General features: G+C 41.4%; 2 protein-coding genes across 2 annotated transcripts; one reads left to right on the forward strand and one right to left on the reverse strand.

Moving 5' to 3' along the window:
- Positions 1-675: 675 nt before the first annotated feature.
- LOC101856337 (protein ABHD11) lies at positions 676-7266 on the reverse strand (the record flags this gene model as incomplete). Its single annotated transcript, XM_005096292.3, is given in 6 exon segments — positions 676-2225; positions 2875-3062; positions 4915-5085; positions 5422-5595; positions 6231-6384; positions 7218-7266. Coding segments are annotated over 5 exon segments (759 nt in total). The 3' UTR covers positions 676-2074.
- A 295-nt stretch (positions 7267-7561) lies between these two features.
- On the forward strand, positions 7562-15059 carry LOC101856570 (intraflagellar transport protein 22 homolog). The gene is made up of 4 exons (XM_005096293.3): positions 7562-7727; positions 10262-10344; positions 13400-13483; positions 14410-15059. The coding sequence occupies exons 1-4, from the start codon at positions 7689-7691 to the stop codon at positions 14510-14512; spliced, it is 309 nt and encodes a 102-aa protein (XP_005096350.3). The 5' UTR covers positions 7562-7688; the 3' UTR covers positions 14513-15059.
- The last annotated feature ends 54 nt before the right edge of the window (positions 15060-15113 follow it).

Consider the following 15113-nt stretch of genomic DNA (forward strand, 5'->3'; position numbering starts at 1 on the left):
GCATTTTACTAAAATAAAGCAGTATATGTGCCAGCACCCCTCTTTCTTCTTAACCCTATCCGTACGTCGTGTTTTACTATCGTATCCATACCACGTGGGGAACTCTGTGTCACCACTTAACCCTATCCGTACGTCGTGTTTTACTATCGTATCCATACCACGTGGGGAACTCTGTGTCACCACTTAACCCTATCCGTACGTCGTGTTTTACTATCGTATCCATACCACGTGGGGAACTCTGTGCCATCACTTAACCCTATCCTTACGTCGTGTCTTACTATCCTATCCATACGACGGGGGGAACTCTGTGCCACCACTTAACCCTATCCGTACATCGTGTTTTACTATCGTATCCATACGACGTGGGGAACTCTGTGCCACCACTTTCCAAAGAGGAAATTTACTCATTAATCTAATCCGTATGCTTTGCACAGCAGTCTGTCAAAATGATTTTTTGAGAAATACTGAAAGTTTCAAAGAGATCTTTGTACTTGAAGTATTTTAACATGTGACAAATACAACCCTGGGGGTACAAATGACCCCAACTCAGTAACTGTTACTGTTTTACTCCCCTCTCACAACAACTTAGATCATTAGGGAGGCAGGCGGCCAACCCAGGCTGAGAAGGACACGACGTCCCAGCACACAGACAGAGAAAGTTGATGATAAAAACACTTTCTTATACTGGGCCAACGAACCAAAAATTTATACATCGTATGTATATATATATAGTATGCTTAAATCAAACACAGTTAATCCAAAAACAATGGTAAACTGAATGAAAATAGAATCTCCAATATTTTTCTCCACTATTTGAGCTATAATTTAACTGAAAACAAGGCCCAACAGCAGAAAATCTCACGGCCCTCCAGATTTCGGTTTAAAGACACTGCTGTCTTCTCAAACACAAATCATTGTCATGAAGAAAAACAAAGTACCGGTCCCAGTAATAATAAATAATTCATCACCAGTTTTGAGTAAACAGATCAAACCTGGCACATCGAGTCGTGTAAACCACACAAGGAAATTGCACCTGCATCGTCGGAATAAAAACTTCAACAACAAAACTCCTGAGGTCACCGTGCAGCTGAAGTAGGAGATCTAAATTCACCAAAAGGAGAGAAAGCAAAATATCGACCAGCTCTTAAAATGTGCTGGGCCCAAACTTTAGAAAAAACAACACCATTTTGCAGTTTCTTCATCAGTGATAGATCAGTTGCATGTGTTCTAGAAATATTTTGTCGAAATTCAAATCCTAAAAATGTTGAAAAAAGCCACAAAAAGGTATACAGTGTTGGTATAAGAACATTTGTTAGTTAGAAGAATGGAGCAGTTTGTTTTTTTCCTATCTCTCCTGTAAAGTTTTGCTTTCTTGGCTCGATACATCTAAACAGCTTGCCGACGAAATACACAAAATAAATCTTCATAAGCACAAATGACAACTTTTAAAAAAGAAACAGACTCACTCCTCAGGGGGATGTCAAGATGGTGGGCACTAGCCGAGTGTCACCCCACCCCCCTCCCACTTCCAAACCTTTTACACACACTTTTTCTGCATTCAAAAAATTCTAACTATTCAAAGTAGACCTGTCCTGTAGCACAAAATCTCAATTTACGAAGTAGATTTTTTTTGTACATTATAATTCATAAATCTGGTTTTGGAAGTCAATAATATTTTTTCAGCATCGACAAGTCCGTGAGGTGCAACACTAGAAAACAGAGAATACGTATTTTCTGATAAAAAAAACAAAAGTTCATACTCAGACTCCCATCATATAAACGTATTATAAATACATTTTTTAAATACCGGTACTGGTCGGCAGGTTATGCATGTGGGAATAAAAATTAAATAACAGCACAAAGGCCTTTTTAAATGTAATAAAATAACACGGGAGAGTTTTCTTATATAGAATGCATGAAACAATCAAACAAATCACCACATGACTTAAACGCAAGTCACTTCTGAGGTATTTATCAACAATCTCTTCGAGACATCAAAACTCACCTGGAAATGGCACTAAACAAAATTGTTTTTTTAAATATTTAAAACAAAAAAAATCTTTGCTTAACAAAATCATTGCGAGTCGTCCAGATCTCGGACAAAATTGTTGACGATTTCCACAAACTCGAGCGGCTTGTCTGCGTGCAGGAAGTGATTGGCCCCGGGGATCACTTCCGTGTGGACCGCGGGAAACAGCGCCTTGATCAGCCCGAAGTCCGCGTTTCTGGGGACATTGTCGACAGTGAGCGAGAGTCACATGATGAAAAGCACAATCTCACCCAGCAAAGGGGACAAAACTCAGTAAATCCACATTATGATATAGATTTTCTGAGTTTTGTCCCCTATGTGTCACCAACCGGTGGAATCGGGTGCTAGTCAGCTTTTGGGCATATGGAGATATTGGTAAAACGGTGCCATAATTATCACCTACATTGAAATAAACGAATTTTTAAAAAACAAAAAAACAGAGTAGCTTACTGAAGGATGACAAGGTGTATCTGTCTATATATGGATTTCTTATTTTTGGGTTCTAGTACCAGTTTTACAGCACTTGTAACAATAATAGGTCACATACGTGCTAAAGATTAGAGGTGCTATTAGAGAGTAACACCCCCCCCCCCCCAAAAAAAAAGGAGGAGAGATCAGGACGACAAATGTTTGATTGGGAAAAAGGAGCTAACCACACCAGAGTATCCCAACTTACATTTTTTTTTAAAGCAAAAATGTTTCTTTTCTTTCTTTTGATATGCATTTTTTTTCCTTAAATCTTTATTTTAAAACGTAAGGGAGAAAGTTAGTAGGAAATGGTCATTTTTACAGGTGATTGTCTTGGACAAGTGACCAATAGAGCACGCCTGACAGCGTTCACTTACTTGTAGTGGTCGGAGTCTCCACCAAATATAAAGAGGGTCGGCTTCGTGAAGGGCTCGGAGTCGAGTCCTGGCATCCTCGCCAGCTCGTCCATGTGGTCGATGATAGCGTCGAGATTTATCCGCCAGCCGATCTGCTGTGGCGCAAACTCTCGCAGGTTTGTCAGGAGAAATTCCCGCACCATCCGATCCTGACATGATAAAAACGTTCTGTATAAATACAACACAGTAAAAGCGTAGGCCAATACATCGCGACCTAAGTGCTTTCTAGTCGTATCTCATTTTTTTTTAAATGAAAATGTGACTTCTTCTAAACCTCACTCTTTGTTATGTACTGTTTTCACTGTTTTAAAAAAATGGAGATGTGACAAGAAAGCACTGAGGTCACGACATGATGTTACGGCAAATGAGACAAAATTTTCCAATTTTACTAAGCTTCTCACAATTTCCCCTTCCGCCTAAAATTCTCTCTTTCATGCTCCAGCCTGTAAGTCAAACACCCCACAAAAATTTAAAGGTCAGGCATGAAAGTTTATCCATAATCAACTTCCATATCCAGTGGATAATACCAAAGAAGGTTAATTAAAGAATTCTCCTTTTCCCCCACTTGCCAACTTCTTTTTTTCGTTTTCCAAAACTTAATTCAAGAACCATACAAGAAAGAAGGAAAACAATGAGGGGAAGGAAACGGGATGAACAAAACTTCAAGTACTTCAAAGCTTTTTTTTTTTGGGGGGGGGGGGGGGGCTCTCGTGGCCTAGAGGTTAAGGTGTTGGCCTCTCATTTGAAAGGTCCCGGGTTCGAATCCGGGTAGCGACCGAAAAATTTTCTTTTCTAAAATTGTCTCCTTTCACCTCCTTTCCAGCTCTCTAGCAATGTTCTGTTGTCTGCTTTCATTTCCACTTTCTACCCCCACCCCCTCACCTCCTTTGCCCCTTCCTCTGGGTTCCTAACTCTTTCTGCAGCCTTTCTACTGCTACTCCTTGGCTCCTCCTTACTGTTGTCTTTCTGCCACACCCCTGATCTTCTGGTAGGAAAGATCTACACCTAGCCTTCTCGGACAAGGGCGAAAAATCTCGGAGGGCCTGTGTGCAAGTTGCGCACGTTAAAGATCCCTTGGTGGTCTAAAATCGATAAGAGTAGGCTTCGGCCGCCACCCGCGAAAAATTCAAAATTTCCTACCAACTGAAAATATTAGGTGTGTCCCGCACGCTCATATGACCTTATGCAGTTGCGAGTGCCGTAAAACACTTTACAAAAAAAAAAAAGCTTTTTTTTTCTCAGAAATGTTGGCTCAAAGGGAGGCAACCATTAAAATATATTTCTTATGCCACATGTTTGTTTTTGTACATGTTTTACAGCCCTTACAACTGCATAAAAGATCATATTGAACTTGAACGTGCAAGCCACATGTTACAGCATCAAAGAAGTTGTCAATCACTACCAGGAAGTGAAACAAATTTGAAGGTAGGTCACAGTAGGCTACGTAAAAATTACATTTTTTAAAATAGTTTTTGCAGCTCTTAAAATATATATGTGAGGCAGCGTGGTGGAATCAGGCTCTCATCAATTTTTGGGCATGTAGAGTTATTGGTATCATCTGAAAGCTTGTTCACTTGTCTTTATTTGGATGAAAAAAATATCCATTTATCCTGAATACAAATCGAGATATTTGCGAAAGAAGGAGGTGGGGGTCCCCTGTTTTCAGAGGTAAAATTAGTGAGAAAATGGGCGCCAAAGATTAGTCATTTCCTTAGCTTAAGAGTCTGTGGAAACAGAAAATTTACAATTTTTGTGCCCTTAATCAACGTTTTTCAGAAAAATTCACACAGAAATTACTTCTCTAATGGGCATGAAAGGTGTTGACCCAAACAACAAAAATTTGATAAAAATTCACAAACCTGCGGAAAAATGCAAGTTTCTTCACTTTGATTATTTTGACGAGAGCATGATTCCACCACGCTGCCTCACATATTTACTCCCTTTCTTCCCCCCCCCCCTTCCCTAACACACACACACACACACAAAAACACCCCAGCATACCTGAACCACCGAGGAGAGCTGTAGCCTAGCCTCGGCGCGGGCCTTCACGACACTCAGATGTTCCGGAAGCTTCACGTTCCTCATGGCCTCGGCGTAGTCCGTCATCCTGGACATGTGGGGGCTGGGGTTCGGGGCCACGTCTGCCACGATCAGAGCAGTCAGAGCGTCGGGCTGTTGGGACAGTCACAGGTCATGACGTGCGAGGAAACCAAAATGTTACTTTTGTTATAAATTGTCTGATGTACATTCTTACCTTCTGAACATAGCAAATGAAAGAGGGGGGGGGCGGAGGGGAAGGTTGTCAGTCTGGTGGAGATTCTGGGTTCGAGCCTCAGGCCTGACGTTGTGTCCTTGGGAAAAGCACTTTAACCGAATGTATTATCATTATTATTATTATTATTATTATTATTATTATCATTATTATTACTATTATTATTATTAAAATTATCATTATCATTATCAGTTGCATTTTGCTCTGAGATCCACCTTTCCCTGCGACCAACCAACCTGCCTAAGCGCAGCTGTCATGGCCGACTTGCCGCCCATACTGTGGCCCAGGACGACCGGTCGGTCAAGCTTCAGGTCGGCCATCAGTCCCAGCAGGTCCTCCGCCATCACACTGTAGTTCATCTCTGGCCGGTGGTCGCTGTCGCCGTGGTTACGGGCATCGTATGGTACTATCTGAGAATGAAATGAAGAGAGTGATAATGACAATTTTTATTAGTCTCACTAGGTTTTGTTTTAGTAGAGGTTTTACGGCGCTCGCAACTGCATAAGGTCACATATGAGTGCCAAGGGGTGGATGTCAACAGATAAGTCCAAACGGGGCATCAGGCTTACCCTGCTCACCTCTCTAGCTTCAACAGCACAAAGTCTGCTTCGACTATCAAACAAGCCAGAAATAGAGGGTCACAAGAGAGTGACAAACATACAAAAGAAGTAGAGGGAAAATGACGATCGTAAGGATGAGGGAATAAAAAGCAGCAGTCCCCCCCCCCTCCCCTATGTTGTTCCGGCACAGTGTGAGCATAACATGGATAAACCAGCCCATTTACAATTCTACTGTGCATAAGAACATGTTAATATCCACCCTTTGGGAATGACCTAAAGACTCTTCAGTCAATGGCACTGCCATGAGGGGGCTCTCACAAGGTGAAATTTGTTTTGGTCATTCATAAAGGCAGTGGTGTTACAAAGCTCATGTGCACTCACGCATACACATAAGAAGGCACATTATTATTAAATACATCATGTACTACCAGATGAAACACCTCAGCTCCATTAACATTCTCCCTCTCTGGTAGATTCATTTGTACCTTTCTTCCATTTTGTGACAACTGTTTGCATATGCTGTGGAAATTTCCTCTTGCTCCGAATAAACCGTGCAGCATGAAGATCGGACGTTTATTTCTGTCAACTTTGTGGTCCTCTGAGAGCCCAGGGTATGTTGTGTAAGACAGTTCAATGTCCCTGAAATTGAAAGAAAAAATACATTACATCAATGTAGCAAGTACAGCCGTGATACAACTATCTATGATAGCCATCGATTGTTGGAGGAGAAAAGTGGACATCTTCTTTGGCAGGTGGGCATCTTACAGAGTGTCATTAGAATGAATAATATTAATAATGTTAAATACGGTAACTCAGGGGAGGAAATGGGAAGTGGCTGTTCACAAAAAGGTGCTATTGTCTGTTATTATTAGTCATTCTAGAGCAGGTTCAACTGTTCAACTGATACTTTTACTTTAGAAGTTGAAGTGGGAATCCTATTTATTATGAATCAATGATTTAACTTTTTAAGATGCTGTGTTTCTCACACAGTAAGATTTCCTTTTTCATTCTTAGACAAAGTCTTTCTGTTGGCACCATTGTTGTCTACACTGTGTGTTCATTGGGGGATCGGGTCGGGAGGGGGGGGTTTGCTGGCCAGATTGAGGGCGCAAAGAAGCTATCGTGGCACAAGCCGATCGCGCACAACTCGTCATCTCAAAAACAAACACGCATTTGTTTTCTTCAGGCAACGAGTCGGGCAATCGACCAGTCCCGACCCGATACCATCCGCAATGGCTGGTATCAGTCTAGACTTTATGCTATGCAATGGAATTCTCTATAGCATTTTAGACCTGGCCATACCAGATCTATGATGACATTATATCGGCAATGTGTATGATGCAACTAACTGAGGCTGAGGTCGCGGTTAAATGTAACTTTAACGATGATTTTGCGTTTTTAATCTTTCTAAGGCTACAAAAACGAAAATGTAGGTTTAAAATGCTAGTCTCTGAACAAGCCAGCGGCCTTACTTTTCGCCAGTGGTGCCAGAAGTGCTCGTAGATCTTGTTCTCGAAGCAAAAAAAACCAGACCTGGTGAACCAGTATTCTGTTCCATCAGACATTTTCTGAGATGTTTCCGAACAAGGCCTCTTGCAGAATTTAAGGTTTTCACTGCGTTTGAGAAAAACATTTTCTAAGTTATTCCCGGTGTGCCTGGTTAAAATAAAAACAAATTAGGAATAATTGCAACAATGTTTAGCAACAGTGTTGTGAAGTGAAGGGCGAAGGATCTAAAACGAAAGTTGCGAGTAACGAGAAAATCAGGAACGGTCACTGTCGATTATAAATCCAAAAGCTCGCTAGTTACTCCCCTTCCACAACAACATTCCTTCTTCCGTTGCCACAGTAAACCTTCGTCCTGTTTGCCCGCATTACCAACCAAAGTACCACATTATTTGGTGACTGAGTGAGGCATTCGTTCTCCTAAAGCTTGATACACGATGTCAAAGGCTAAAGTGATTGTGGTCGGACCTCCCGAGGTCAGTGAAATAAATAAATGTCTTGATCCATGTGATGTAGATCTAGATCTAGATAGTAAAGGCTAAAGGTGTCAGTGTCAACAATCACAGAGACTGCCTACTTAGTACCGGTACCGTTACATTACGGTTACATACACTGTACTGTGTGTATTGCTGAGAATGTTGTTACCTTTTACTGAACAATAGGCTATTAGATTTAGGTCTAGATCTAGATCTAGTACGGCGTCAATCAAATTTCGAAAGCAAAATATTTCATTGTTTCTGATTTCTGGCCTGGGAATTAACGGGGCACAATTCCCCTGATTATGTTCAGTTAGGATTTCGGGCGCTTTTTCGGTAGTTCCCACCCCGCAATTGTTATTCACGGGTTTTGGCCCCAAGAGTAGGGGGGTTTCAGGGGGGCTTGCCCCCTGACCTAACAAAAATAGGAAGGGGGGTTTCAGGGGGGTATGCCCCCCTGAATTTTACCACAATTTAATGTTTTGCTGTTGTTAGGTTTGATATCTTAGCTCACCGCGAATCAAACGTATAGATCTAGATCTAGAAGTAGGTCAGGCTCAAATAAGGGGGGTGGGAACTACCGAAAAAGCACCGGATTTCGGAAGGCATGGTAACCCTCCCATACAGCCGTACCTTCATGATAGTAGTATAACATCAAACTTTGCAATCGTCAACTTAGGGTGGTGGTGTTTTTGTTGTGTACCTTAGTTAGTAAATCTTTAAGCTGCCTATTAGACCTACTTCACCTTCACCTAGTCTGGCTGACTGTTCCTACACAACTGCAGATATTGTAACCGGCTTAGAGTTCTTCCGCTTCTCTTGGTCCTCAGTTTTTTTGTTGTAAGATTTTCCAGTCATGATCTCGACCGGTCCACTCGACTTTGATCTTGTTTTCTCTTCTTTTCCTCGCTGTCTCTTCATCTCCTCTTTGCATTGTTCCCTGTAGGATATTATAGTTTTTGGCCAGTCCAGATGATCATTAGGCCTATGTATTGTGTCTGTTCCACTTCAGTTTACATCTTTTCACTGAAGATAGGCTAGGTCTTCATATATATATGGCCTGATGGCATTTCCAATTCTGTCTGGTTTTTCGCATACTTAATCTTACAGTTATTTCTTTACAAGACGCTGTTCAAAGAGTTTGTGAAAGCACCTACTGTCCAACTACCACTAGGATTTTTTTTAAAGCCATCATTTTGTGTCTACACCTTAGAAAAAGTTGCTTTAAAACTAATTGGTCATCTGAAGAGCGAACAATTTTACTTTAGTACCGGAAAAAAAACTTTCTATAATTCGCCTGTCAAATAGAAATAAAAATCCTCCCGAGAGCGCTGTGTTGTTTGAATTCGGGGCAGTTTAATTTCAATTGAGAATTGTGAACATTAGTTAGTGTTACAAAGTTTTATAAAACACTTTTTACAGGTCAAATTTATTACAGCTGTATGGGGGGAGAAAAAGTGGAAGAACTCTCTGTCTCCTAATTCCCTCTACACTTGTTTCAAACAGCACCACATTAACTTTACAGAAACGGTGCGTTGCTGTACTATATAATAATTAATAATCACATGCAGCCATTTTTAAGGACGGAGAAGAAATTGAGGGTCTAAATAGGGGTCAGGGTAGGTCGACTGGGAAGTGGATGGGAGTTTTTGACTAGTGGACAACAAAATCGACACACTGCATGCACTGATTGTTTGGTTGTTTTGTTTTTTGGGGGGTTTTTGTCACTCTCATAAAATAGGCTCTGCCAAGGGAATAAATGGCCAAATGGTTTTCAATTGGTACTTGTTTCCCACACAAGGTTTAATAATAATAATAGATAGCTTCTTTGTATTAACACAAATCCCCGCTCAACAGCAAGCTCTATGCGCTTCACAATCTATACTAATACCCCAGCAGACCTGAGAGCATTCTGAAACAACCTCAACTTCCTGGGAAGCATACAGTGCAAGCAGCCATTTATAGGCGCTAAAACACTAAAATACTGACAAGATCTTTCGCTGTCTTTGGCTGGGTACCCATTCCCACCTGGGTGAAGTGAGGAAAATTTGTGTATAGTGCCTTTCCCAAGGACACAACGTCGGGCCCACGGCTTGAACCCCCGAACCCGCAACCTCACGATTACGAATCCGGTAGCCTAACCACTAGGTCACCGACAACCTGACGATTACGAGTCCGGTAGCGTAACCACTAGGTCACCGACAACCTCACGATTACGAGTCCAGTAGCCTAACCACTAGGCCACCGACGCCACAAGGTTTAAGCATCTGTCTAAATTTAATGAAAACAGCATTATGACTGGTTCTGTTTCACAGTATCTAATACAATCACATGATAGGCCTAGTGGTGGCCACTTAAAAACTAAGTCATCAGGGGGCAGAATAAGTAGAATCTTAAAAGCTGATTCCAAGTCCTGCCCGTTGGCTTCCCTTGTTTGCTTACTTTATGATGAAATAATGAGCCATAGACGGCACCGACTCCTGAGGGAAGATTGCGAGGAAATTATCTCTTGTGTTGTCTTTTCATTTCTTCAGTCAGGGAAAACATTTTTGTGCAACTTCCTGGCAGACGCCACAGAGTTTTCCGGAGGAGAGTATCATCCCACCCAGGGTGTCAGGTACGATTGGGAGTTCTTTTTCTTCTTCTCAGTCGCATCACTCTGTCTATCATATTATGTGTCACTATGCAGTGGAATCAGACGCTCGTCAATTTTTGGGCATGTGGAGTTATTCGTATCATATACAGCTTTTTCATTTGTCTATCTTTTGATGAAAAAAACATCCGTCTATTGTGAATTGAAGTCGATGTAATTGCGATTGAAGGAGGTAGGGTTGCCTGGTTTCAGAGGTTTAATTAGAGAGAAAATGGCCACCAAAGTTGATTTATTTCCTTAGCTCGAGACTCCGTGGAAACTGAAAATTTACATCTTTTATGCCTTTAATCAACGTTTTTCAGGAAAATCCACAAAGAAATGAGTTCTTTAATGGGCATGAAAGGTATTGAGCCAAAAAACAAAACTTCGATAAAAAATTTCTTAACTTGCTGGAAAATGCCAGTTTTTCAGTATTTCACCACGCTGCCTCACATAATATATCTTTAACAAAAGTGGAGATATCTGTCACTGAAGGGGGTGGGGGGTTCGCCTGTTGTATGCGGTAAAATGAGCAATAACAAGGAAACCAAAGTTTGGCGTCTCCCCAAGCTTGGGTGTCCGTGGAAACTACAATTTCACATTTGTTGTGCTTTTGATAAACATTTTCAGGTAAATTCTACACAGAAATAATGTGTATTTAAATGGAGATACAAGGTGTCAAGCCAATAATCAAATTCGATTTTAAAAAATTGCAGAATGGGCGAAAAAACACGGGTTTCTTTGACTTCGCTATTTTGACAAACACCTGATTTCACCATGATGTCACACATTTGTCAGGCAGCGTGGTGAAATCAGCCGCTCGTCAAAATAATGACACTGAAGAAACTGGCGTTTTCCTCCTGTTTGGCAACTTTTATTGAATTTTTTATTTTGGGCTCAACACGTTTCATGTCCTTTAGAGAACACATTCGTGTGTGTGGATAGTGATAAAAAACCTTGATTAAAGGCGCACAAAAATGTAGATTTCAGTTTCCACGGACTCACAAGCTAAGGAAATAACTAAACTTTGGTGGCCATTTTCCACTAATGTTACCTCTGAAACCAGATAACCCTGACCTCCTTCATTCACAAATATCTCGACTTCTGTTCAACATAGATGGATATTTTTTTTCCACCAAAAGCAAGGTAATTGAACAGGCTTTAAGATGAGACAATTATCCCAATATGCACAAAAATTGCCAAGCGCCTGATTCCACCACGTTCGTAGCACATTTATATTGGTGACACATTACCATTTTTATGTGACCTGTCGTATCCTAATGGGTCTACCGTGTCACTGTGTTTTACCCGTACAGTTCGTAAATATCATTTTATGTCCGGTTCACTCTGAACAGAGCAAACACCAACCCATTAATATCTGGAATTTCTTTACATTCATGAGATTATGGGAAAGTATGAATGGGCCCGTATGAATGAAACTGTAATTTAAATCTTGTTTTGTATATTGTGAAACGCCTAGAGCCACCACTGGGGGGTGGACACTATTGAAGTGAGAATTATCACTATATTTGTTCTTATTATTATCTGAATCTCTGGAAAAGGAATTTATCATTCTCCTTCACGAAGTCTTTTTCCCAAAGGGGGATATTAACATATTCTTATGCACAGTAGAATTGTAAATGGGCTGATTTATCAATGTCATGCTCACACTGTGCCGGAACAACATGGGGGAACTGCTGCTTTTTCTTTCCTCATCCTTACTATCGTCTTTTTGCCTCTACTTCTTTTGTATGTTTGTCACTCTCTTGTGACCCGCTATTTCCGGGGTGCCTTGATAGTCGAAGCAGACTTTGTGCTGTCGAGGCTAGAGAGGTGAGCAGAGTAAGCCTGATTCCCTGTATGGACCTCTCTGTTGACATCCACCCCTTGGTGCTCATATGACCTTATGCAGTTGCAAGTGCCATAACCCTTACTAAAACTAAACAAAAAAGTCTTTTGTAAAATTTTGTTAATATTTTAAATGCATCAATCATAGAAGGAGAATTGCTTAAGAAGTTGTATGAACTGCTATCTTTAAAAGAGAGGACGGGTGTGAGTGGTTGGCGGGTGCTCTGGTGGGGTTTGCTCCTTCTTTCCTATCAAAATTCTAACATCCTTATCTCCCCTCCTTCTATTTTGTGTTTGTTACTCTCTTGTAACACCTCTAATCTTTGGCACTTATATGACCTTAATGTGTTGCAAGTGCCGTAAAGCACTTACTAAAACTTTTTAAAAAGAGAACAGGTGGGTTTGTTTTTATAATGTAGGTGTTCTTAACGGCCTCATCAAACACAATTTAGATCATTTAGGAGGCGGGCTACCAGCCCTGCCTGTCAGGATCAGGCCAGGCTGACAAGGATACAACACATCCCAGCAGACAGACTCGGGTACTCAATAGATATTCTCCCCGCCCCATTCAGGAATCAAACTCGGGTGTGTTGCATGCGGCAACAGAGGGCCTTATCACCGCTACGCAGGTTAGGACAGGTCACAGGTGCCTTAACCCTTCGAGTCCCATGCGCATATATTTTCAGCAGCGCTTGTACCTCCCACCGTCCTGAGAGCATTTCTCAGTTTCGGGGGTACCTTCTTCTTCTTCTTCTTCTTCCTCGTTCTCGAGGGGGTACTAAATGTGCTCATTTTTCGAAATTAGAAACCTAATTAAAGTTGAATCTTCCTAACATTTGTTCCTTTACCTTGAACACTTTGCTGTCACATCTCGCCAGTCAGCGATGTTTACACCCCCCTCCCCCCTCCCCCCTCCCCCCAGTTTCTTTGGATTTTCCCCAAAATACTTTTGCCTTTGATGGCAAGGGTTTTTACGATATTAAGAGCTTGTGCTGGCAAAGTGTTATACATTGTTTTATGTTATTATCTAAACCTCATTACAAAGATATTACATCACTTTTTCTGAACTACTGCTGTATTGGCTGGGACTGGGGTTAGGGAGTGCACATAAATGGCTGGGGCTGGAAGGCTGAACTGATCGAGCCTGACAAAGTTTTATCTTATTAAAATTTTGTCTGTTGTGAATTCACAGGATTTTAGAGTTTGAGACGAGTGCCGCCGATTCTGGACGCTCCAATCTGGACGTGGAATTGTGGGACTGCAGCGGTGACCGTAGGTGAGTTGCTCAAGGTCACTCGTCTTTTCCTTCGTCACGATAATCTCAGGTCTGTTTGTGTTTTGTTGGGTGGAACGCTTTAACAAAAACCAAAAATCAAAACAATCTTTTATAATATTGTCATCGTAATATTGTTATCGTTAGACGACTCTTTGCCATGTCATACAATGACCCCGTCACAAATGAGGAAGTGCGCAGTAGAGGGAAACAACACAGGAGCCACCATTTACACTTGCTGTCTTCTGTGAAGCCAAGAAAAATAAATTGGTATGGTCATGTAGCAAGATCGTATGGTCTGTCCAAGACCATTCTTCAGGGAACTGTGCAGGGAGGAGAGAGAGAGGAAAGCTAAGATAGGGATGGACCGACAACATTGCGGAGTGGACAGGGAAATCCTTCACCCAAACTCCTCAAGCGTTCGGAAAAAAAACGTGAAAAGTATAGGCACCTGACGAGGCTCTGTATGTGTATTATGGGATCAGTACGCAGTGAGCATCATAATAACATAAATGAGTTTCTCCTCCCAGTTTTTTATGCATCGTAAAAGTGTTCTGTTACCTCAGTGGGAATCATGCTGGCCTACAAAGCGGGCGGCCGTGGCTTCAATCCCAGATTGGTTATTCTTGAACACGGATTATTTTTTATTAATTTTTCAAGGCTCTCAACTCATTTGGCTTGTTCGTCTCAGAGACAAACATTAAATTTGGAGGTCCCATATCTTAAATAGCCTAATGGTGTTGAAAAAGACATGACATCGGTGATCATGGTTCTCCATTCATTCCTTTGCTCGGATGCTCTTTAAAAAGTTTCCCTGACCTTTCCGCTTCACTCTTTTGATTAGGCATTAAACCTTTACGTATATGCCATGTAGGGAACTCCCTGATCTGAGAAATGAAGGTTCTGTTTTCTTCTGTGCTTGTCCCAAGGTTCGAATCCTGCTGGCCGGCCATGGCCCGGGACGCGAGTGGCGCCATCTTTGTGTACAACCCTGACCAGTCGAACCACGACAAGGAGCTGGACACCTGGTAGGATGACCGTCATTATAGCCCATTTTATTTCTGTTTAACACTAACAGTATCGAAGACTCATATAGTGAAACACTGTTGGGTACCACTCCAGTTTAGAACGCTGAAGCCGACTTAAAAAATTCAGAGAGGTTCCTCAACCATTCAGCTATCATATAGAGTGACTTAATTTGTTATTTATTTCAGTGCAGTGCATCCGTTCGTTGTTTAACGCTTTGCCATCATATTTAGGGGAAAATCCCCAGAAACTTGGTGGTAAACATCACCAATGGACGAGGTGAGGCGGCAAAGTGTCAATTATGTTTAGTTTTCCCGAATGCGTCTGCGAGTCAAGTCTCCAGCTGTAGTAAGCACGTACTATGGTCTGGCAACTAAAGTCACCGACGGTACTGTAAATGCTAAACTCTTGAAGTACCAAACGTAACTACTTGTTTTGCCTGAATGATGGTTGTTATAAGACTGGAAATAATGTAACCTCAGTTCTTGTGTGAAACAGATCTAAAGCTGTTGTAAAGTTTAAAGTTTCTGTGCCAATATCTGGATCGAAAACAACAACTGTGCCTGTATTATTAGAATAATGATGATAGAAACATTTCTAGGTGACA

Source organism: Aplysia californica, unplaced genomic scaffold (genome assembly GCF_000002075.1).
Source record: "Aplysia californica isolate F4 #8 unplaced genomic scaffold, AplCal3.0 scaffold00125, whole genome shotgun sequence".
Classification (NCBI taxonomy): Eukaryota; Metazoa; Mollusca; class Gastropoda; order Aplysiida; family Aplysiidae; genus Aplysia; species Aplysia californica.

Bases quoted from the DNA above. Each gene is read 5' to 3' on its own strand.
- LOC101856570 (XM_005096293.3), top strand. From the start codon at position 7,689: ATGTCAAAGGCTAAAGTGATTGTGGTCGGACCTCCCGAG. The intron at 10,345-13,399 runs GTACGATTGGGA...GTGAATTCACAG, and splicing joins CATCCCACCCAGGGTGTCAG to GATTTTAGAGTTTGAGACGA. The intron at 13,484-14,409 runs GTGAGTTGCTCA...GCTTGTCCCAAG, and splicing joins GACTGCAGCGGTGACCGTAG to GTTCGAATCCTGCTGGCCGG.